The sequence below is a fragment of the Heptranchias perlo genome, unplaced genomic scaffold (genome assembly GCF_035084215.1).
Source record: "Heptranchias perlo isolate sHepPer1 unplaced genomic scaffold, sHepPer1.hap1 HAP1_SCAFFOLD_1577, whole genome shotgun sequence".
NCBI classification, from domain to species: Eukaryota; Metazoa; Chordata; class Chondrichthyes; order Hexanchiformes; family Hexanchidae; genus Heptranchias; species Heptranchias perlo.
In genome coordinates this window covers 8,841-32,357 of record NW_027138836.1, presented here as the reverse complement: position 1 = coordinate 32,357, position 23,517 = coordinate 8,841, and the positions used below count along the sequence as shown (strand labels likewise).

The 23,517-nt window shown below is 53.1% G+C and overlaps 2 protein-coding genes across 3 annotated transcripts; one reads left to right on the top strand and one right to left on the bottom strand.

Annotated features, from left to right (window-relative positions):
* Positions 1 to 219: 219 nt before the first annotated feature.
* On the bottom strand, positions 220 to 15,324 carry LOC137309287 (nucleolar and coiled-body phosphoprotein 1-like; the record flags this gene model as incomplete). The annotated part of the gene is made up of 10 exons (XM_067977542.1): positions 15,260 to 15,324; positions 11,935 to 12,019; positions 10,212 to 10,547; positions 9,427 to 9,686; positions 7,849 to 8,001; positions 6,165 to 6,308; positions 5,715 to 5,861; positions 5,153 to 5,305; positions 3,079 to 3,199; positions 220 to 389 (listed from the first exon to the last, which is right to left on the bottom strand). Coding segments are annotated over exons 1-10 (1,590 nt in total), but the record flags the coding sequence as incomplete, so codon positions are not given.
* On the top strand, positions 15,067 to 22,074 carry LOC137309288 (zinc finger and BTB domain-containing protein 12-like). 2 transcript variants are annotated; one of them, XM_067977545.1, is made up of 2 exons: positions 15,067 to 15,155; positions 18,334 to 22,074. In XM_067977545.1, the coding sequence occupies exon 2, from the start codon at positions 18,350 to 18,352 to the stop codon at positions 19,646 to 19,648; it is 1,299 nt and encodes a 432-aa protein (XP_067833646.1). In that variant the 5' UTR covers positions 15,067 to 15,155; positions 18,334 to 18,349; the 3' UTR covers positions 19,649 to 22,074. The 2 variants fall into 2 exon arrangements, with proteins under 2 accessions (XP_067833646.1, XP_067833644.1); XM_067977543.1 differs by lacking the exon at positions 15,067 to 15,155 and adding an exon at positions 15,692 to 15,763.
* The last annotated feature ends 1,443 nt before the right edge of the window (positions 22,075 to 23,517 follow it).

Here is a 23,517-nt window from a genome sequence, read left to right as displayed (position 1 = left end):
TTCACCATCGGTCCGATCACTCCTCGAATCAGGATAGTAGCCTAAAGTCAGGCACGCTGCTCGCACTGATCTCGAGGTCGCTCCACGACCTCAACACCAGCCGGCAGAAAAGCAGAATCGGCCAGTTGCAACACCGAGAACGCAAGCTGCAAGAACCTGCGCAAAAAAAGTGCCAGGGTGTGTCTGGGCCCAGGGCCGTGAACGTTAACAAGTACTCACCACGGCCCCTCCAACGCCCCCGGGACCAGCCCCAGCCCCGATCTTCGCTCCGGGACCCCCCCCGATAGACCCCAGCGGGGTGGGTTCCTTGGCCATTTCTTCTTTAAGGAGGCTGATTTTCTTCAGAGGCTCCGGGCCTAAGCTTTCGGCTTTCCTCCTCTTGACGAGTCCTGCGCACCAGAAAGAGGAAAAAAAAAACAAACTGAAGGAACTGCCATCATACATCCCACCAGGAACTGGGCAACACCTCGGCATTAGTTGCAAAGAAAGAGCTTGCATTTATATAGCGCCTTTTTCATGACCTCAGGACGCCCCAAAGCGATTCACAGCCAACGCAGTACTTTTTTGAAGTATCGTCATTTTTGTAATGTAGGGAAACGCGGCAGCCAATTTGCGCACAGCAAGATCCCACAAACAACAGTGTGATAATGACCAGACAATCTGTTTTTTTTAGTGAAGTTGGTTGAGGGATGAATATTGGTCGGGACACCGGGGAGAACTCCCCTGCTCTTCTTCGAAATAGTGGCCATGGGATCTTTTACGTCCACTTGAGAGGGCAGACAGGGCCTCGGTTTAACGTCTCACCCGAAACACGGCGCCTCCGACATTGCAGCTCTCCCTCAGTACTGCCCCTCCGACAGTGCGGCGCTCCCTCAGCACTGCCCCTCCGACAGTGCACCTCTCCCTCAGCACTGACCCTCCGACAGTGCGGCTCTCCCTCAGCACTGCCCCTCCGACAGTGCGGCTCTCCCTCAGCACTGCCCCTCCGACAGTGCGGCTCTCCCTCAGCACTGCCCCTCCGACAGTGCGGCTCTCCCTCAGCACTGCCCCTCCGACAGTGCGGCTCTCCCTCAGCACTGCCCCTCCGACAGTGCGGCTCTCCCTCAGCACTGCCCCTCCGACAGTGCGGCTCTCCCTCAGCACTGCCCCTCCGACAGTGCGGCTCTCCCTCAGCACTGCCCCTCCGACAGTGCGGCTCTCCCTCAGCACTGCCCCTCCGACAGTGCGGCTCTCCCTCAGCACTGCCCCTCCGACAGTGCGGCTCTCCCTCAGCACTGCCCCTCCGACAGTGCGGCTCTCCCTCAGCACTGCCCCTCCGACAGTGCGGCTCTCCCTCAGCACTGCCCCTCCGACAGTGCGGCTCTCCCTCAGCACTGCCCCTCCGACAGTGCGGCTCTCCCTCAGCACTGCCCCTCCGACAGTGCGGCTCTCCCTCAGCACTGCCCCTCCGACAGTGCGGCTCTCCCTCAGCACTGCCCCTCCGACAGTGCGGCTCTCCCTCAGCACTGCCCCTCCGACAGTGCGGCTCTCCCTCAGCACTGCCCCTCCGACAGTGCGGCTCTCCCTCAGCACTGCCCCTCCGACAGTGCGGCTCTCCCTCAGCACTGCCCCTCCGACAGTGCGGCTCTCCCTCAGCACTGCCCCTCCGACAGTGCGGCTCTCCCTCAGCACTGCCCCTCCGACAGTGCGGCTCTCCCTCAGCACTGCCCCTCCGACAGTGCGGCTCTCCCTCAGCACTGCCCCTCCGACAGTGCGGCTCTCCCTCAGCACTGCCCCTCCGACAGTGCGGCTCTCCCTCAGCACTGCCCCTCCGACAGTGCGGCTCTCCCTCAGCACTGCCCCTCCGACAGTGCGGCTCTCCCTCAGCACTGCCCCTCCGACAGTGCGGCTCTCCCTCAGCACTGCCCCTCCGACAGTGCGGCTCTCCCTCAGCACTGCCCCTCCGACAGTGCGGCTCTCCCTCAGCACTGCCCCTCCGACAGTGCGGCTCTCCCTCAGCACTGCCCCTCCGACAGTGCGGCTCTCCCTCAGCACTGCCCCTCCGACAGTGCGGCTCTCCCTCAGCACTGCCCCTCCGACAGTGCGGCTCTCCCTCAGCACTGCCCCTCCGACAGTGCGGCTCTCCCTCAGCACTGCCCCTCCGACAGTGCGGCTCTCCCTCAGCACTGCCCCTCCGACAGTGCGGCTCTCCCTCAGCACTGCCCCTCCGACAGTGCGGCTCTCCCTCAGCACTGCCCCTCCGACAGTGCGGCTCTCCCTCAGCACTGCCCCTCCGACAGTGCGGCTCTCCCTCAGCACTGCCCCTCCGACAGTGCGGCTCTCCCTCAGCACTGCCCCTCCGACAGTGCGGCTCTCCCTCAGCACTGCCCCTCCGACAGTGCGGCTCTCCCTCAGCACTGCCCCTCCGACAGTGCGGCTCTCCCTCAGCACTGCCCCTCCGACAGTGCGGCGCTCCCTCAGCACTGACCCTCCGACAGTGCGGCGCTCCCTCAGCACTGACCCTCCGACAGTGCGGCGCTCCCTCAGCACTGACCCTCCGACAGTGCGGCGCTCCCTCAGCACTGACCCTCCGACAGTGCGGCACTCCCTCAGTCCTGACCCTCCGACAGGGCAGCACTCCCTCAGCACTGACCCTCCGACGGTGCAGCACTCCCTCAGCACTGACCCTCCGTCAGGGCAGCATCCTCTCAGTACTGCCCCTCCGACAGGGCAGCGTTCCCTCAGTACTGACCCTCCGACAGGGCAGCACTCCCTCAGCACTGACCCTCCGACAGGGCAGCATCCTCTCAGTACTGCCCCTCCGACAGGGCAGCGTTCCCTCAGTACTGCACTGGGAGGGGGCGGCCTGGATTTTGTGCTCAAGTCTCTGGAGTGGGGATTAGGGTAACCCGAACCCTAATCTGTTGACTCAGAAGGAGAGACTGCTACCCACTGAGCCACGGCTGACACATAATTGAGAGCAGCACAATGGGGGTCTCAATCACACATACGTACAATAAATAGCTTTCTGAACGAGCGAAGGAGGTGCAGCAATGTGTGTAGAGTCGCTGCTAATTTTTAAAGGGCCGCTTCCTTTACCTGTCTGCACACCTGCTGCAGCATCAGCCACACCTCCAGGCAGGAACTCCAACTGCGGTTGTGTACTTTGCTTAATAGGATTGGGGTGGCCAGAGTCAGCTTTCTTTTCCACAAGCTTTACCTAAAAAAAAGCATCACGTTTATACACAAAGTAAATCAAGAGAAGGCATGGGGCAGCTTAAACCAAGAAAATATATAGTTGGAAAATACATCCTAAAAGAACATCAAAATAAACTTTTAGTGTTGATGGGGAGCTGGGAAACTCAAGAGGAGGATAAGCTCTCAGTGCTCTCCAGCAACGAACATCTGGGATTCAAATTCAGATGCAGGTTGCTGGAAATGGCAAATATCTCTCCAGATTTCATTTGACATGATTTCACGCTGAGATGGGAAGAGGTAGATGGGCAGAACGGCCTCTCCTCTCCCATACTTATCAGTACGGGCTGCAAAACTTCAGCAACTGCAGAAGTTTAGCTTAACTGATGCGGGGGCAGAGGACGATGGAGAAGTAACTTCACCACCGGACAAATATAGGCCTCTTTCAGCATTCCCTCAGCCCAACTCTCTTCCCCCCCCCCCTCTAACCCCGCTCCCTCTCTCTACCTCCAATTCTTTTGTCCCTGCCCTCCACGTACCCCTCTAAATCGCTCGACCAATTCCACTCCCTCAGTGCTGCACTGGGAGCGGCAGCCTAGATTTTGTGCTCAAGTCTCCGGAGTGGGTCTTGACTCAAGAGGCGAAAATGGTACCCCACTGAGCCATGGCTGACACCCGAGGAGGTGGAATGTTTGGGTTTTTTTTTAACCTCTGTAAATTAATGACTCACTCCACAAAACGGTGGCGATGCAGGGCTTTCGAAACGTGCAAGTTCTGCGATTTCACCAGCCGCTCCTTAATTGCAGCGTTCTCCTGTTTTTGTTACAGGAGGAATTTCACCTGCTGCGCATTGTGCAAAAACAGATGCGCTAACTCAAAAAACCAACAAAGGTCAGACAGTACGTCAATTTGTGCGCTGACCCCGACTGCCCGTGGACCTACGGGTTAAATTCCCCCAATCCCGCCTTGCTATCTCCAACCCAAATGAAAGGGCAGGTTGGAGAAGCAAGATCTACAATGCTCCCTCCGAGTGCAGCTCCTCACTGGCAGTGTGGGATTGGGTAATTATCCAAATATCTATTGGATGGACCTCACAAAACTATTGGTCCAAAATTTCTAAAACTCGGCAACCTAGAACTGATGTGTGGAGGTAAAAAAACGGCATAAACGTTGCCCTGATCGTAACTTCGGCTTACATCGAAACTACAGCACAAAAACAGGCCATTCGGCCCAACTGGTCTCTGCCGGCTTTAATGCTCCACACGAGCCTTCTCCCTCCCTACTTCATCTCACCCTATCAGCATATCCTTCTATTCCTTTCTCCATCATGTGTTTATCGAGCTTCCCCTTAAATGCATCTCTGCTATTCGCCTCAACCACTCCTTGTGGGAGCGAGTTCCACATTCTCACCACTCTCTGGGTAAAGAAGTTTCTCTTGAATTCCCTATTGGATTTTAGTGACTATTTTATATTTATGACCTCTAGTTTTGGACTCCCCCCACAAGTGGAAACATTTTCTCTACGTCTACCCTATCAAACCCTATCACTATCTTCAAGAGCTCTATCAGGTCACCCCTCAGCCTAGAGAAAAGCACCCCAGCCCGTTCATCCTTTCCTGATAAGTGTATCCTCTCAGTTCTGGTATCATGTTTACTGTTTACAAGTCCCACTGCACAGTGGGCTCAACAGTATCTGAGTTACGTACGAAATCCCAAAGAGCCCAAGGCTACGGGATAGGCCCGTCCATTCGCACCCCTCGTGTTTAGTTACACGTGCAACACTGCCAAAGTCACATTGGAACTAGTGACACCCACTTGTGCACAACCAGTGTTAACACTGCACTAGCTTCCCCCCTACGCTCGAAAGCGCGTTTCAACAATATAAATATGGAAGTCACATGCTGCCAACTTATCGAGTCTGGTGTTTCTGCAACGCGCCGGCCGATTGCTGAGCCACCTGAACATTCCTTGTGGCGTACCTGAGCGGGGCTGGGTTTAAACATCGACTTCCTCGCTCTGTGAATCTTCGGTTTCTCCTCCTGTCCCTGGGGAGCGTCCTCCTCCGCTCTCACCGTCGAAACCTCACTCCCGGCCCGGCCAATGGTCTCGCTGGGCAGATTCTTCGCCAAACTCTAAATCCATTGCACATCACAAGAGAATGAAAGGGCAGGGTGAGAGGACTGAACTAGTATCGACTATTGTTAGCTTTGGACTCACATTAAAAGCACTCATGGGTGCAGTCAAACACACTCAAAGCACGCATACTTTCCCAATGTTCCCTTGATCTAGTTATTATACTAAAATTAAGTGTTATCGGGCGCTTATAATTGAATGGACGAAATACACAGTTTACACAAGGTAAGCTCCGAAAGCTTGTGATTTTCAAATAAAACTGTTGGACTATAACCTGGTGTTGTAAGATTCCTTACATCTTATAAAGTAAGCACTGACAGTCCATTTTTTATTAAACCGTTCTGTTTTAACGGTACGTCACTTGCTGGCAGAAGATCCCCAGTTAGCTCCCCACCCGATCCTTCGTACCTGACTAATGCTTGTTGCAAGAAGCGATTTTCTTGCTCGGTGAACCTCCTGATACTCCTCCTGACCCTGGACTGTGACCTCCGTCTCCGCGGCAACCTCGCTGACTGCCCGGCCGGTTGCCATGCTCGCCATCTTCTTTGCCAAACCCTACGTGGGAATTAAAGAAGAACGGAGAGTCAGGGAGGGGTAACGGTGACGACGATGATGATGGTAAGACAAGGGCGGGGGGGGAGGAGGAGGAGGAGGAGGAGGGAGAAGGGGCGGGGTCAACGAGAAGAGGTGGCAGAGCATTAAATCCTCCCCTAGTAATCCTGTGACAGTAGTACAGGTATATACAGCCCCTCATTTGACACAATTAAAACACCGTCAGAATTCCCTCCTTTATTTTAGCATTTCTATAACTCGTTCGCCGTGCTGTAGAAGGTGAGTTAACATTCTGTTCCCCCGTACCTGACTAAAGCTGCCTTTCAGTATGGACTTTCTCGCTCTGTGGATCTCCTGGTTCTCGTCCTGACCCTGGACTGCGCGCTCTGCCTCTGCCGTTCCCCCAGCGGTATCATCGACTGCCCGTCCAGTAGGCAATCTTGACAAACTCTGTGTGGAGTTAGGCATATTAGTCACAACAACAACAAAAAAAAAACACCCAATCAAAGGCATCAGTCAGGAGGGTGAGTTACTTTGGTGCGCACAGTGACGGACTCTCCACGTTTGGCACCGTGTGCGCACCATATTACACTTCCCTCCACCAAACCGCACCACTCTAACGCACCGCCTGACTCATCCACGGCCGCTCACGTGTTACAATCACACTGAACAGAATAAAATCCAGGTTTATGCAAGGTAAGAGTCACACTTACTGGAATTTACAGTTTTATTCAAACATCTTTCAGTAATTAAAAGGAGCAGTGTACAGCATTTAGGTTAGTGACAGAAGAACTGTTATTGTATTTATAAGGAAGAACTTGCATTTATATAGCTCCTTTCGCGACCTCGGGACGTCCCAATCCGCTTCACAGCCAATTAAGTACTTTTCGAAGTGCAGTCACTGTTGCAATGTAGGAAATGCGGCAGCCAATTTGTACCCATCAAGGTCCACAGAAATGTGATAATGGCCAGACCACCTGCTTTACTGATATTGGCCAGGACACCGAGGAGAACTCCCCTGCTCTTCTTCGAAATAGTGGCCGTGGGATCTTTTACGTCCACCTGAGAGGGCAGACGGTGCCTCGGTTTAACGCCTTATCCAAAAGACGGTACCTCAGACAGTGCAGCGCTCCCTCGGTGCTGGCACTGGGCGTGTCAGCCTTGATTATGGTCTCAAGTATCTGGAGGGGGACTTGAACCCTCGACCTTCTGACTCAGAGGCGAGAGAGTGCGACCCACTGAGCCACGGTGGACAATGATACCGTGAACACTCTGCCAAAATAGCCTGCACTGATTAAAAATAAGTTTTTAATAAAGGGTCAAACACTCCAGCCAGCCCAGAGCAGGATGTCATTCATCTATCCGGGCAGCCCAGAGATATGCCCTCCAACAGACTTTGCTCACAAGTCTCAGACTCGCAGACGGGGAAAGGGACTCGATGAGCTCCCTGGGGTCTGTTCACCACCCCTTGCTGTCTATCCTCTTACCTTAGACAACCGGGGCGGGCGGGCGGGCGGGCGGGGGGCAAAGCAGCAAAGAAATGTGAAATAAAAAAAGGGGTGGGGCCAAATGGCCTGGTTCTGGTTTGGGTCGAGCCGGAGACCCACTCCCTCGTGGGTCGTGTGATTCGACCGCTCTGCGTTTGGCCGGTGCCCGGTGGGAGAGCGACAAGGCCGGGGAGGAGTGTAAAGGCCGGATGGTGGCGAGGGGAAGCTGGGATACTGCTGTGCTTCCAAATCCAGGGCCACGCAAAAACACCTCGGCGGTGGTCAGCCGAGCTGGAACCGAGCTTCGAACAAAACACTTCGAACAAAATCCCTAACATGCGAGGGAGGGAGGGAGGGAGGGAGGGAATACAATACATTTTGTGTCCGGTATACTGCTCTTTTAACTGCCGACGCCGCAGTCGGTCGCCTTTGCTTATTTTAAACATTTCTATAACTCGTTCGCCGTTCTGCAGGAGGTGAGTGAACATTCTGTTCCCCCGTACCTGACTAAAGCTGCCTTTCAGTATGGACTTTCTCGCTCTGTGGACCTCCTGGTTCTCGTCCTGAGCCTGGACTGTGCGCTCTGCCTCTGCCGTTCCCACAGGGGCCTGACACGCCCGCTCACAGGGCAAGCTCCCCAACTCCGTTGGCAATCTCTGTATAGAAGTGGGTAAAGGTTACAAAGAATAGCAGATAGCCCAGGATCCTTGGGATAGGAGGTGCGGGAAAATACAATACAATACTTTACAGTGAAGCGCACTCTAAACCAGTTACATCGAGTCTACAGCACAGAAACAGGCCATTCGGCCCAACTGGTCTATGCCGGCATTTATGCTCCACACGAGCCTCCTCCCTCCCTACTTCATCTAACCCCATCAGCATATCCTTCTATTCCCTTCTCCCTCATATGTTTATCTGGCTTCCCCTTAAATGTACCTATGCTATTTGCCTGAACTACTCCACGTGGTAGCAAGTTCCACATTGTCACCATTCTCTGGGTGAAGAAGTTTCTCCTGAATTCTCTATTGGATTTATTAGTGACTATCTTATATTGATGTCCCTCTAGTTCTGGTCTCTCCCACAAGTGGAAACATTTTCTCTATATCAACCCTATCGAACCCTTTCATTATCTTAAAGATCTCTATCAGGTCACCCCTCGGCCTTCTCTTTCCTAATGATAAAAGCCCCAGGCTGTTTAGTCTTTCCTGATAAGGATAACCTCTCAGTTCTGGTATCATCCTTGTGATTCTTTTTTTTTGCTTCTTCTCCAGTGCCTCTATATCCTTTCTATAATATGGAGACCAGAACTGTGCACAAGAGTGAGAATGTTATGGGATGATTTGATTGAGGTTTTTAGGAACTGATAGGGTAGGTAGCGAGAAACTGGTTCCGGTGGTGGGGGGAGTCCAGGACATAACCTTAAAATCAGAGCCCGGCCACTCGGGAGAGAAGTCAGGGAAACATTTCTTCACGCAAAGGGTGGTAGAAGTGTGGAACTCTCTCCCACAAAAAGCAGTAAACGCTAGCTGAAGCATTCACTTTAAATCAGAGATCGATAGATTTTTGCTAGCCAAGGGTATTCAGGGATATGAAGTCAAGGTGGGTGGATGGAGTTAGGATACAGATCAGCCGTGATCTCACTGAATGACGGAACAGTCTCGAGGGGCTGAGTGGCCTCCTCCTGTTCCTAAGTTCCAACAAATTTTTCCCATCTCACACGCCCCACCTTGCCTTAGATTTAAGGTTAAAACTACCCCTGACCTGGGGGTGATGTTAAACTTCTTTATCTGCTCTGCCCGCAAGGCTTTGTTCCCTGATCATTGGCTCATTTGCAACCAGGCGCCAGTAGGATGGAAGGTCAGCCCATGTTGATGGGCTTTTGTTTATTTTGTTGTCCCCACGTTGTGGGGAGAGGGATGGGGGCATGGAAACTTCCTTTCCTCAGCTCAGTGTTCCTCCTCGTGGCCGCCCGACAAGAGATCGGGCACTCACCGCCGTGGTGGGAGGCAAATGCCCTGCCCAGCGGGTGATGCCAGCGTGCCCCGCCGTGTGAATCCCACCCCCCGCGGTTCGCTCGGTACCTGACTGATGCCGGGTCTGGATATCGACTTCCGGGCCTTGTGAACCTTGGGCTTCTCGTCCGGAGCCGGGATCGGCCTGTGTGCCTCCACCGGTACCGCCGCCACCTCGTTGCCGGCCCGTCCCGTCGGCACGCTCAGCAGCTTCATGGCCAAACTCTGGATGGAGTTCGGCGACTTGCTGATCCCGGTTAGTGTCATCTTGGCCCTGTTGGCCCCCAGTGCCTTGGTGGGGGAGACGGGGAACGTTTTGGCAGCATGTCCTAAGGAAGGAAGAAAGGAAGAAATCATAAGGGCGCGGAAGGAGGCCGTTCGGCCCGTCGTGCCTGTGCCGGCCCTTTGAAAGAGCTGTCCAATTAGTCCCACTCCCCCTACTCTTTCCCCATAGCCCTGCAAATTTTTCCCTCTTTGAGTATTTATCCAATTCCCTTTTGAAAGTTATTATTGAATCTGCTTCCACCGCCCTTTCAGGCAGCGCATTCCAGATCAGAACAACTCGCTGCGTGAAAAAACATTCTCATCACCCCCCCCCCGGTTCTTTTGCCGATTATCTTCAATCTGTGTCCTCTGATTACCGACGCTCCTGCCAGTGGAAAAATGTTCTCCTTATCTGCTCTATCAAAACCCCATCATAACAGTATGAAGGGGCAACATATTTGCAGCTTAGGAGGAAGAAAATTCATGGGAATACCGATCGATCGATCGATCAGAAGGAGCTCAGAGGATAGAGGTGTTAACAGACGAGGAAAAAGGCAGAGACAGGAAAATAGAAGGCGTAGTGGTTTTACCTGGGAGACCTTTGACAGGGAGAGGTCCAGGTTGAGATACGGGCCTACTGACGGTCACGGTGTCAGAAGACGGGGGCTCCAAGCCCAGGTAAGGCTCGGCGGACTTGCACTGCGTCTCTCTGCTCCCCGACTCTTCGCCTCGGATGCCTGCGACCGCGGCTGCTTCTGGTCGATCCGTCTCGGGGGCCTCCGCTCCGCTCTCCTGGCTGGTCCCAGAGGAGGGCGGTTCCTTGCTGTTCTGTGAAGCCACGTTGCCCATTACGCTCCCGGTGCCCGTCGCGTGGCTTGACGCTTGCCCCAGTTTTTGGGGGGCGGTTTCTGCCGCTTCACTGGTTCCTGCAAAAGAAATAAAAACCCCACGATATTTACTTCCTGGGGTGCAGCGTGTCATCCTGTTACTGCACGTTCAGCCGAGGGAGAAAGAGTCTTGAGCTGCGGAACACCGGGGTGAAGTCCTGGTGGAGGGAGCCAGAGGTGAGGAACTAAAGGCACTTTTACTCCAAATAAGGTTTTTGGGGGTGCGCCATTGGAACTTCCGTGTGCCATTCCTTCCGTTTCCCATTCTATCCGTTCACTCTGCAAACGATGGAAAGGAGGGAGGGAATCCAGCTCCACATCTTTACAACAACGTGCATTTGTAATAGCCCCGTGCCCCCTTTCCTATTAGGAATTCACCTCGTCCTTTAGTTAAACTCCAATTTTTTTTTGTTCCACCACCCCATACCGTTAATCTGCTCCACAATTCTAATGCCCTCTTACTAAAAAAAAAATGTTGCCCAAATTCCCCCTTAACTTTAAACCCTGTCCCAAATCTGGTATCCAAGAGAAGAATTTCCCTGGATCCAAAATCTGCGTAGCTGTGAAGTCTCTATCTAGTTCCCCCCGCCACCACCACCATCCTCCTCTTCCCCAGATAGACTATCTTTCCTCGTAACTCAGCCCTCTAAGCTCAGGAACCAACCTCATAGGCCTCGTGTCATCTCCTTCCAATAATTCTACACCTTTCCTGTAATACGGAGATCAAAACTCAACACGCCAGATGTGCCCTCACCAAGGCCAGGTACAACGTTATTGTCATCCCTTTGGACGTTTCTCAACATTAACCCCTTAGACTTACATAAGAAATAGGAGCAAGAGTAGGCCAATCGGCCCCTCGAGCCTGCTCTGCCATTCAATAAGATCATGGCTGATCTGATCCTAACCTCAAATCTAAATTCATGTCCAATTTCCTGCCTGCTCCCTGTAACCCCTAAAATTTCATGACCACCTTAGACTTAAAAATCACAGCCTTGGCTACATATCCCAACATTTATTTGCTTTCTACACTACCTGCAGACACTAAACCAGTGATCTATTCCACCAAAACCCCAGATCGCTTTTGCTCTATGTTACATCAAGCACTTTTTCCACCTAATCTGTAATCCAGATGTTCACGTCGACCTAATCTCATTGACTTGCCCATATCGAACTCCATCTGCCACCCCTCTGCCCGTTGACCTGGCTTGGTAGATGATAAAAGATCCCACGGCACTGTATGGGGAAGAGCTGGGGAGTTCTCCCCGGTGTACTGGCCCACAATCCTCCCTCAGCCAACACCACCAAAAACAGATCACCTTGTCACTCATCTCACTGCAGTTTGTGGGATCTTGCTGTGCCAATATGGCTGCCAGGTTTGCCGATACAACAACGGACGGCGCACTCCATTTTAAACGGGTAACCTTACCTTTATTGATTTTACTGCTGGGGCTCGACTCCAGCACCAGGACATCTGGATCTGCTGTCGCCTCAACCTTACTGTTAGGTTGCCCCTGAATAAAAAGAGAAACAAAAAATTAAGGAGTTCTGACAGAAAAGCAAATGACACAATTTAATGAAAATTCCACCTCACCATCTCTCCCACCCCCGAAATTCGACACAAGACCCAATGTAAAAAAAAAACTCTCCCCTCTGGCCTTTTCACCTTCCCATCTCCCTGATTTGCAACTAAGGGGATATGGCCTCTGGCTACACATTTTATAATTCCACCCTGCCAAAAACACTTTTCAGAACAGTGTGTTCAAGGATTCCTATATAAAGAGAAGAAAGAACTTGCATTGATATAGCACCTTTCACTACCTCAGGATGTCCCAAAGCGCTTTACAGCCAATGAAGTATTTTGAAGTGCAGTCACCGTTGTAATGTAGGAAACACAGCAGCCAATTTGGGCACAGCAAGATCCCACAAACAGCAATGTAATAATGACCAGATAATCTGTTTTTAGTGACGTTGGTTGAAGGGTAAATATGGGCCCCAGGGAGAACTCCCCTGCTCTTCTTCAAAGTAGTGCCGTGGGATCTTTTACATCCACCTGAGGGGGCAGACGGGGCCTCGGTTTAACGTCTCATCCGAAAGACGGCACCTCTGACAGTGCAGCAGTCCCTCAGTACTGCACTGGGAGTGTCAGTCTGGAATATGTGCTCAAGTCTCTTTAGTGGGACTTGAACCCACAATCTTTTCACTCAGAGGTCCTGGGTCAATATTTATCCCTCAACCAACGCCACTAACAAAAAAGATTATCCAGTCATTTATCTCATTGCTGTTTGTGGGATCTTGCTGTGCGCAAACTGGCTGCTGTGTTTCCTACATTACAACGGTGACTGCACTTCAAAAAGTACTTAATTGGCTGTAAAGCGCTTTGGGACATCCATGAATGGCACTGCAAAAATGCAAGTTCTTTCTGTCCTTTTCCCCCCGATAATGCAGAGGGGGAATTGATTGGTGAAGATTGAGGCTCTGATCTTATGGAACCAGATATCTTCTCAGTATGTATACTGGGGCAAGACTATTTACTGCACAAAGGCACCGGGGGACTGAAACTCAAGCTTCCTTCTACAAACAAGATAATTCTTTGCCTTCCCAGATAAGAAGTTACGAACATTGCTACAGTGACAACTTTGGCCAGAAACAAGCTGGATCACAACTTGCTCCCAATGTTGTAAGTAAAGACCGAACTTGCACAATTGTCCCTTAAACTATTAAGCAACAGGCAGAAAGTGAGCACCAATGGCATGCAACAATCTGGCTTTTGATCACGCTCCTACTCCCCCAAACCCCGCCTAAGGGCATTAACACATCGCCAAGCCACGGTTCGCCAAGCCCCTGGTTGCTCTACGCTACGCTACCTCACCCAGCTGGCCATTATTCACAAGTCTCGACAGCGGGTGTCAGCAGGCTATTCCGTCGTGGCAAGCATCACAAAGAACGACGATCCCGTTCTCTCCCCGACGTTCACACATGAGAGAGTTGTCCTATGAGGAGAGATTGAGTAGAATGGACCTATATTCAATGGGGTTTAGAAGACTGAGAGGTGATCTCAATGAAACATATAAAATTCTGAGGGGGCTTGACAGGGTAGATGCCGAGAGGTTGTTTCCCCTGGCTGGAGAGTCTAGAACCAGGGGGCACAGTCTCAGGATAGGGGGTCGGCCATTCAGGACGGAGATGAGGAGGAATTTCTTCACTCACAGGGTTGGAATTCTCTACCCCAGAGGGCTGTGGATGCTCAGTCGTTGTGTAAATTCAAGGCTGAGAGCAATAGATTTTTGGACTCTGGGAGAATCAAGGGATATGGGGATCGGGCAGGCAAGTGGAGCGGAGGTAGAAGATCAGCCATGATTTCATTGAATGGCGGAGCAGGCTCGAGGGGCCGGGGACCGACTCCTGCTCCTATCTCTTATGCCCACGCAGCCACGTCCAGCAGGGACAATCCAATAGCAATCAGGGCAGCAAGCTGGCTAAACGTTTCTCTCTGAACCCGGGACCACTTGGGGCCAATTCTTCTGCTACTGCTGTCGCCCCTAACTCAGCCCAGATCGGGATGGGTCAACTTCATCTGTACAGTCGGACCAAGACTTTGATTGGGTCTAACTTCAGATTACGTACGGTAACGTGGGCAGCAATCAACCAGTTATGAAGTCAATCGAACTGAACATTGTGGTGGGGCGCGGTGTCTGTCAGTAAGCTTGAGGCCTTCCGGACCGGTGGGCACCACAAAGGCTGGAGTGTGTAGTGAACACAGGAAATAATATTATTTAAATTGTTAAGTTTCCTTTGTCCTTTTTATAATTCAAGTTTTATTAATTGTGCCTTGTAAAAAGGGGGCACTTTTGTTCGGTGATACCGGGGCAACTCAGAGTCCACTTATCACTTTATTAAAAGAGGCATACCAGTTCAGGGTGAGTGACGCACAACGCTTTATAAAAGGGCAGGCTTTAGATCCACTGAGGGGGCATTTTTTTTTTGCGGGGGGGGGGGGGGTGGGGAAGAAAAGGCAGTTTGCCTACTTAACAACAGCCAACTAACTGCATCGCGAAGCCCGAGACATCGCTGAGAGATGGGGTAAAATGCAAGACCTTGCAGTCATGTCATTTCAAGGATCTGCAGCATTGTTAAGCACGATTGGAACTAAGCTCCCAGTCCAGCAATTAGCAGGTTGATGCATTAATTTTTGTGTGTGAGAGGGGGGGGCTGCATTTAAAACCCTGCAAAGGAACAGGGGTTTAACAATGACAATGCTCAGTTTTAGATGTGCTTTAAAGTGGGAGGTTTTTTTTTTGAGGGGGGGGGGGGCATTCGAATGGCTGAAAGCAAAAACTGTGAATGAAGAGCCCAACAAGAAGCAAAAATAAATAAAAAGAATCTGCACTGCATGCCCCTGGGAAGAGGGGTAAAAAGAGCGGCCGCCCCTGACCCTGCATAACGCATAGCCCGCCCGCCACCCTCAGCTAGGGGGTTGATTGAGTATTCAGGGTCCGGGGTCCGGACCTGTCAATCACTCCATCACCCCTCCCCCCCAATCTCGCGGGGCCCCGCTTCACAAAGCGCGAGAGCCGCGGCCGCCCGTTGACGCCGGGCCCCGAGGCCGGGAGACCGGCGAAGGCCTTGTTTTTCCACGATATAAAAGATGTAAGCCGGCGGGTCCGGTTGGTGGTTGGGAGGGAGAGGGGAATGGGGCCGCGGCCGCCTTTTAGCCCCGAAAGGCGAATCCCTCCCCTCGGCGCTTCGCTCACCTCAGCATCCAGGGAAGCCATGGCTCCCGGCCCGTGACGTCGCCGCGGAGGGCGGGGCTCTACCTTAAAGGGGCAGGGGCTCTTAAAGGAGCCGCGAAACATTCCCCCCCCCCCCCCCCTCTTTCTCCTCTCAATGGCCCCACTCGGAATTGGCTCCTTGCACAATAAAACAACAAGCTTTTGGTTCGGGCGCGAAGTTTAATCCACTTATGAAGCATTTTCCAAAGTCATGGAACGATACAGCACAGAAAGAGGCCAATTCTTTGGCGACCAGCTGGCGCTTTCCTGGGTGCAATTTGTATAAAATTTGAGGTTTCTTTCTCCCCCACTCCTTTGAAAGGAACTCCAATGATTTTTTTTTTTTAGCCGTTCAAAATTTAAACGTTCTCTGGAAGTCCCCTTTAATGATCGTGACGTAGGGAGCCTCAGTATGGAGCGCTCCGCGAAGCCCTGTAGGTCCCAGGGCTACAGACAGAGAGAGAGAAAGGTGCAGCAAGACTATCAGTAAGTGTGGGGGGGGGGGTACGCTGGGCTGGAGCAAGGGGGCAAGGAGGCTGCAATGGGGGAACAGGGGGCAGGAGGCTGCAATGGGGGAACAGGGGGCAAGGAGGCTGCAATGGGGGAACAGGGGGCAAGGAGGCTGCAATGGGGGAACAGGGGGCAAGGAGGCTGCAATGGGGGAAAAGGGGGCGGGGGCGGGGGCAAGGAGGCTGGAACAGGGGGGAAAAGGGGGCTGGAACAGGGGGAAAAGGGGGCTGGAACAGGGGGGAGGGGGCTGGAACAGGGGGGAGGGGGCTGGAACAGGGGGGAAAAGGGGGCTGGAACAGGGGGGAGGGGGCTGGAAAAGGGGGCTGGAGCAGGGGGGAAAAGGGGGCAAGGAGGCTGGAGCAGGGGGGCAAGGAGGCTGGAGCAGGGGGGCAAGGAGAATGGAGCAAGGGGGCAGGGGGCAAGGAGACTGCAATGGGGGAACAGGGGGCAAGGAGGCTGCAATGGGGGAAAAGGGGGCAAGGAGGCTGCAACGGGGGAAAAGGGGCAAGGAGGCTGGAACAGGGGAAAAGGGGGCAAGGAGGCTGGAACAGGGGAAAAGGGGGCAAGGAGGCTGGAACAGGGGAAAAGGGGGCTGGGGGAAAAGGGGGCGGGGGAAAAGGGGGCAGGGAGGAGGGGAAGGGGGCAGGGAGGGGGAGGGGGACTGGAACAGGGGGGGAAAAGGAGGCTGGAACAGGGGGGGGGAAAGGGGAAAGGGGCAAGGAGGCTGGAACAGGGGGGAGGGGGCTGGAACAGGGGGGAGGGGGCTGGAACAGGGGGGAAAAGGGGGCAAGGAGGCTGGAGCAGGGGGGAAAAGGGGGCAAGGAGGCTGGAGCAGGGGGGCAAGGAGGCTGGAGCAGGGGGGCAAGGAGGCTGGAGCAAGGGGGAAAAGGGGGCAAGGAGGCTGGAGTAGGACCTGCCTGCCTGCCTTGCATTCGTGTCACTGAATTACTCCTACCTGTTTCTAGAATGGCTCCTGCTTGCTTCTAATGTGTCAGCTCACTGCAGGTCAGCGGTCTGGTGTTGGTGTTGCCACATTATAAAGGCAATGCTGCCATGGCCATAGGGGCGGGGGTGTGGGGAGATGGAGGGTTGCAATATCAGACCTGGATCATAGGGTTAATGCAGCAGAGCTCAGGATATGATTTCCCCCTCTGACGCCTGAGTTCGTGCCTCCAGCTGTTTGTTGGCAGGGGTGCCTGATCCAGTCCTGAGTGCTGTCATTTCAGTGACTCCTCGCACATCCTTCACGGTTGCTTCTTGTTGGGGGGGTAGACATTGTTTTGTTTTAGCAACTTTCTCCTCCTGGAATGCGTTCACTAATTCTTGTGTTACGGGGTAGCAGTGGGAAAGGGGGCAACTGTTGTGGTGCCTTTTTAAAATTTGCCCCTCAGATGCAGGCACACAGGCAAGGTAGAATTTTTATTGCACATCCCTAGTTGCCCTGAAGGCACTAAAAGTCATAGAATCATACAGCACAGAAGGAGGCCAGTCGGCCCATCATGCCTGTGTCAGCTCTTTGAAAGAGCCGTTCAATTCGTCCTGCTCCCCCTGCTCTTTCCCCATAGCCCTGCAATTTTTTCCTTTTCAAGTATTTATCCAATTCCCCTTTGAAAGTTATTATTGAATCTGCTTCCACCGCCCTTTCAGGCAGCGCATTCCCGATCATAACAACTCGCTGCGTAAAAAAAAATGTTTCCTCATCTCCCCCTTGGTTCTTCTGCCAATTACCTTAAATCTGTGTCCTCTGGTTACCGACCCTCCTGCCCAGTGGAAATAGCTTTCCCCTAGAATGAGAGGTGATCTCATTGAAACATATAGGATTCTGAGAGGGCTTGACAGGTTGGATGCTGAGAGGATGTTTCCCCTGGCTGGAGAGTCTAAAACCAGGGGGCAGAGTCTCAGGGTAAGGGGTCGGCCATTTGGGACTGAGATGAGGAGGAATTTTTTCACTCAGAGGGTGGTGAATCTTTGGGATTCTCTACCCCAGGGGGCTGTGGATGCTCAGTCGTTGAGTATATTCAAGGCTGAGATCGATAGATTTTTGGACTCTCGGGGAATCAAGGGATATGGGGATCGGGCGGGAAAGTGGAGTTGAGGTCGAAGATCAGCCATGATCTGATTGAATGGCGGAGCAGGCTCGAGGGGCCGAATGGCCCACTCCTGCTCCTATTTCTTATGTTTATGGTGGGATTTTCATGTGAAAATGTAGTTGCAGAATTGGATCCCCCGCCCCCAAAGCGGTGTATCTCTGACACACAGAATGTACAGCACAGAAACAGGCCATTCGGCCCAACTGGTCTATCCCGGTGTTTATGCTCCACACGAGCCTCCCCCCTCCCTACTCCATCTCACCCTATCACCATATCCTTCTATTCCTTTCTCCCTCGTGTGTTTATCGAGCTTCCCCTTAAATGCATCTCTGCTATTCGCCTCAACCACTCCTTGTGGTAGCGAGTCCCACATTCTCACCACTCCTTGTTGGTCGTGTTTTCTCCAGTGAATTTACTGAGTGTGTTTGTTTATTTGTTTATTTATTTATTTTTTAGAAACAGATTGAAAACGATGGCTTCGGGGGAGGTTTTGCGATTCCACTTCCTGCACCACGAGTCCGCGACCCTGAAGAAGATGAACCAGCTGCGGCTGGAGGAGCGTTTCTGCGACGTGACGGTGCTGGTCGACCGGCTGCGGTTCCCGGGCCACCGGGTGGTGCTGGCCGCCTGCTCCCCCTTCCTGCGCGACCAGTTCCTGCTCAACCCCGCCAAGGAGATCCGGGTGTCGCTGGCCGACGGCGGCGAGACGGCCTCCCGGCTGCTGCTGTCCTGCTACACCGGGGCGCTGGACTTCCCCTTTAAGGACGTGGTCAACTACCTGACCACGGCCAGCTACCTGCAGATGGACCACGTGGTGGAGGAGTGCCGCCGGGCTCTGTCGCGGTACGTTGACCCCCGCATCAAGATCAAGGAGGACGGCGGCGGCGGCCGAAGCTCCCCGGCGGCGGCGGCAGTGCGAGTGGGGACCCGGTGGCCTCCCGCGGGGTGCGTGGCTGTCAGCCCCGAGGCTCAGTCCCAGGCCTTGGCCAAGCAGGAGGAACCGCCCGAGCTAAAGTCTGAGTCCGAGGACAATGGCGGCGGCGATGACGACGACGTTTACGTCATAATCGACGCGGACTCGCCCGCGAGCTCGGCGGGAGAAGCTTCCAGAAGCCGCCGGACGACGGCCGTCGGCGGCGGGGCTGCCGCTCGGCAGTCGGACCAGGCCCGTGTCCGGGCCCGCCCCCAGCCCGGCCTCCCCTACGGCGTCTCCCAGGCCACGGACGAGGAGGAGGAGGAGGAGGACGACGAGCAGGAGGAGGAGGAGGTGGGCTTTGTGCTGATGGGCGGCAGCTTCCCGGACGAGGACAGCTCGGCCAGCGAGGAGTGCGGGCCCGGCTACCCGGCGAAGGCCCCCGACCCCCGGCCCGACCCCTGCCCCCAGCCCATCCACTGCACCGAGTGCGACCAGTCCTTCCAGCACCCCGAGCACCTGGTGGCCCACATGAAGGCCCACAAGCTCTTCATGTGCCCGAGGTGCGGCAAGGTCTTCAGCCAGCGGGTCAACCTGGCCCGGCACATCCACGTCCACACCGGAATCAAGCCCTACCTCTGCACCATCTGCGGCAAGACCTTCACCCAGAACCGCTCGCTCAAGGACCACATGAACCTCCACAGCGGTGACCGGCCTCACCACTGCCACTACTGCAACATGAGCTTTGCCCACAAGCCTGCCCTACGCAGGCACCTCAAGGAGCAGCACTGCAAAACCACCGCCGACAACTGCAAACTAGCCCAGATCAGCTTGGTTTCGGAAGCTCGGTTATTGTAGAGGTTCCCCCCGTCCCTCTTTGGACTGTTGATTGCGGAAGAGAGTTCCAAACTTCTCCCACCATTTGCGCGGAGAAGTGTTTCCTGACTTCACTCCTGAAAGACCTGGCTCTAATTTTTAGGCTACGTCCCCGAGTCCTCGACTCCCCAACCAGCGGAAATAGTTTCTCTCTATCGGTTCCCCTTGATATCTTGAAAAGTTCGATCAAATCACCCCTTAATCTTCTAAATTCCAGGGAATACAACCCTAGTTTGTGTAATCTCTCCTCGTAATTTCACCCTTGGAGTCCAGGTATCATTCTCGTAAATCTACGCTGCACTCGCTCCAAGGCCAATATATCCTTCCTAAGGTGCGTTACCCAGAACTGAACACAGTACTCCAGGTGCGGTCTAACCAGAGCTTTGTCCCCCCCGTCTCTGGGCTGCCGCCAAGGTGTCCCCTCCGTCTTTCAGCAAAGGCCACTTGTTTTTTGCAGGGGAAGGAGAAAGAAAAGAAAGATTTTGTATTTATGTTGGCGCCTTTCACTAGCTCTGGATGCAAAGCACGTTACAGCCGATTAAGTTTTTTTTAAAAAAGTGGTCACTGTTGTAATGTAGGAAACACGGCAGCCAATTTGTGCACAGCAAGATCCCACAAACAGCAATGGGATAAATGACTGGATAATCTGTTTTCAGTGATATTGGTTGAGGGATAAATATTGGCCCCAGGTCACCGGAGAGAACTCCCCTGTTGTTCTTCGAAATAGTGGCTGTGGGATCTTTTACGTCCACCTGAGAGGGCAGATGGGACCTCATTTAACATCTCATCCGAAATACGGCCCCTCCGCCAGCGCGGCGCTCCCTCGGCGCGGCCCCTCCGCCAGCGCGGCGCTCCCTCGGCGCGGCCCCTCCGCCAGCGCGGCGCTCCCTCGGCGCGGCCTCTCCGCCAGCGCGGCGCCGAGGGAGAGGAGTGGTGCTTGGTCACATGCACCATTGATGGCCGTCCTCTGGAGGAAAGACTATCCCCCATTAGCCAATGTGGTTTAATGTTACATCAAGTCTCCAGCTTAGAAACAGGCCATTCGGCCTAACTGTTTACGCTCGACACGAGCCTCCTCCCTCTTCTTCATCTCACCCTATCAGCATATCCTTCTATTCCTTTCTCCCTCATGTGTTTATCGAGCTTTCCCTTAAATGCATCTATGCTATTCGCCTCAACCACTCCTTGTCACTATGGTAATGTAGGCAGCCAATCGCGCACAGCAAGATCCCACAAACAGCAATGTGATATTGACCAGTTAGTCTGTTTTGGTGATGTCGGCTGAGAGATTAATGTTGGCCAGGACACCGGGGGAGGGAGGGAGGGCGCTCCCCCTGCACTTTTTCAAATCATGGGATCTTTTACATTCACCCGAGAGGGCAGACGGGGCCTTGGTTTAACATCTCATCCGAAAGACGGCACCTCCGACAGCGCAGCGCTCCCTCAGCACAGTACTGGAGTGGGGTTTGATCCCACAACTTTCTGACTCAGAGGTGAGAGTGCTACCAACTGACCTACGGCTGCAGGCAGCTGGTGGGAGCTTGCTCTGCGAAATTGTAATACATGTACATTGCTCAGAGGTGGTGTGGGGGCCTGGAGCATTGTTTGATATTTAGCTACTAAGATGGTGCTGTGTTTAGCTGGGCCTGTCCCTTTAAGGCCGCTGTTCAGTGCTACCTGTGGGGTAGCGGTCTGCATAGGCACATATTGAGGTCAATTGGAAGCTAATTGTTGAGTGAAGTTTCTGTAGGTTGGCAGCTGCTTGTAAATCCCTGACTTCTATCCAGGTCAAAAAAAAAACAGCAGGAAATGACTGGCTTCCTTTTCCCTCATATAATTTTGACATTTTGAAGTGTGGCCGATGTGTGCTTAATGGGAAAGAGTTCTTTATACACATGGTAGTTGGTGCACACTTCCTATTACTAGGTTCACACTTCCTGTTTCACACTTGTCACAGCTAATGATATGCAAATTAACTTAAAAGGCCAACCTTTTTTGCAATGTGGAGAGGGGAAAATTCCACGTTCGCAATGTCCGCAGCCTCAGAATCGACACCCCTCTGCAAACGAGGCGGGGGTTCCGACCTCCAGCCTGAATTGCAATTAACCTTTGAATGAACCACCCAGTGTTTACTTAACATCTTTGCAGCCCCCAAAGAGAAACAGCGTCGCCTTAGCTGCAGAATGATACACCGTCTGTCGGATGGTTTAATGTTCACCTCATTAAAGTCTCATCCCTGACTTGCCACGAGCAGCGCCATGGGGACGTTGATGAAATGCACACCGAGTAAGATGATAAATGTGATTCGGTGCTTACATGGAGATAACTATGGGACTTGATGACATCGTTGCCCTTCTATGTATGAAATGGACTTTTTTTTTATTAAACCACTGAACTGGTCAGTTTTATTTGCAAGAATCTTTATTGTGTAATATATCTCTGCTTTTGGTGTTCCTGGCAGGAAGTACTTTAGACAGAGAGTTCAACGGTTTCTATATTTTTTTTTTGGTAAAGAGGTTTAGATTGTGAAAGTTGTACAGGACATTAACACGTAGATAATGTGCATTTTGAAACGTCTCTTTGCTCAGGCACGTTTAAGAACGTAGTTTAACAGAGACACCACCCTGTGTTTCGCAGCACTCGCCTAATTGTGGAAACTCGCAGGGCATAAGGAATAGGAGCAGGAGAAGGCCATTCGACCCCTCGCGCCTGCTCCGCCATTCAATCAGATCATGGCTGATCTTTGACCTCAACTCCACTTTCCCGCCCGATCCCCATATCCCTTGATTCCCTTAGAGTCCAAAAATCTACCGATCTCAGCCTTGAATATACTCAATGACTGAGCATCCACAGCCCTCTGGGGTAGAGAATTCCAAAGATTCACAATCCTCTGAGTGAAGAAATTCCTCCTCATCTCAGTCTTAAATGTCCGACCCTTTATCCTGAGACTATGCCCCCTAGTTCTAGACTCTCCAGCCAGGGGAAACAACCTCTCAGCATCTACCCTGTCGAACCCCCTCAGAATCTTGTATGTGCAATCGGGATCAAGGTGTGTTACTGAGCCACAGAGACCAGGGAGGTCCCAGCTTCTATCCCTGGTCTGTGCTGAGTCAGGCGATCTCGGTTGGGGGCGGTAGAATGGGAGGCAGTGCTCCCATTGTCCTCAGTGCCCCCAGCCTGCGAGCAACAGGAAATCAGCCAAAGTTTCTTTCTCTTGATCAACGTCCTACAGGAAAGCAGACGTCAGTGTATTTCCAATGAGAGCAAGGATGTATCTCAGCTGCGATGCCTCACACAGTTGAATTGCCTGATGGTGCTGAGTGCGTGGGCTTACGCACACTTCTGTCTTGTGGACCAAGAGGAGGTTGGAATGGGGGGGTGGGTCAATAAATAAAAGAATTACTGAGCCTCCTGGGGACTATGTGGAGCATTGAATGAAATACATCACTGCCTAACTAGCCAACTGTTTCCGGTTCCTGTTTTTGCACCTGCTCCTGATCGTTTCTGTGCCCGTCCGCTAGCAACGTCCCACAACGCGGCGTGGGGCATGTTGATCGGCCTTCCGGACTCTTGGACATCTATTAAAGGCCTGGTTCCGACCCGGCAGTCAAATAATCGAAGCGCAGCGAGCCCTTTAATGAGCCTGGGACGGCCCTGAAACTCGTTCCAATCATGTGAGAGACACGTCAGAGGGTGTTAAGGGTCAACTGGGCAGTGTTGGACTGGAGTCACGTGTAGGCCGGACTGGAGTCACGTGTAGGCCAGACCGGGTAGGACACCTGCCAGATTTTTACGACATACCGGCAGCTTGGGTGGTCACGTCATTCCCGGTGAAACCGTAACCACTACAC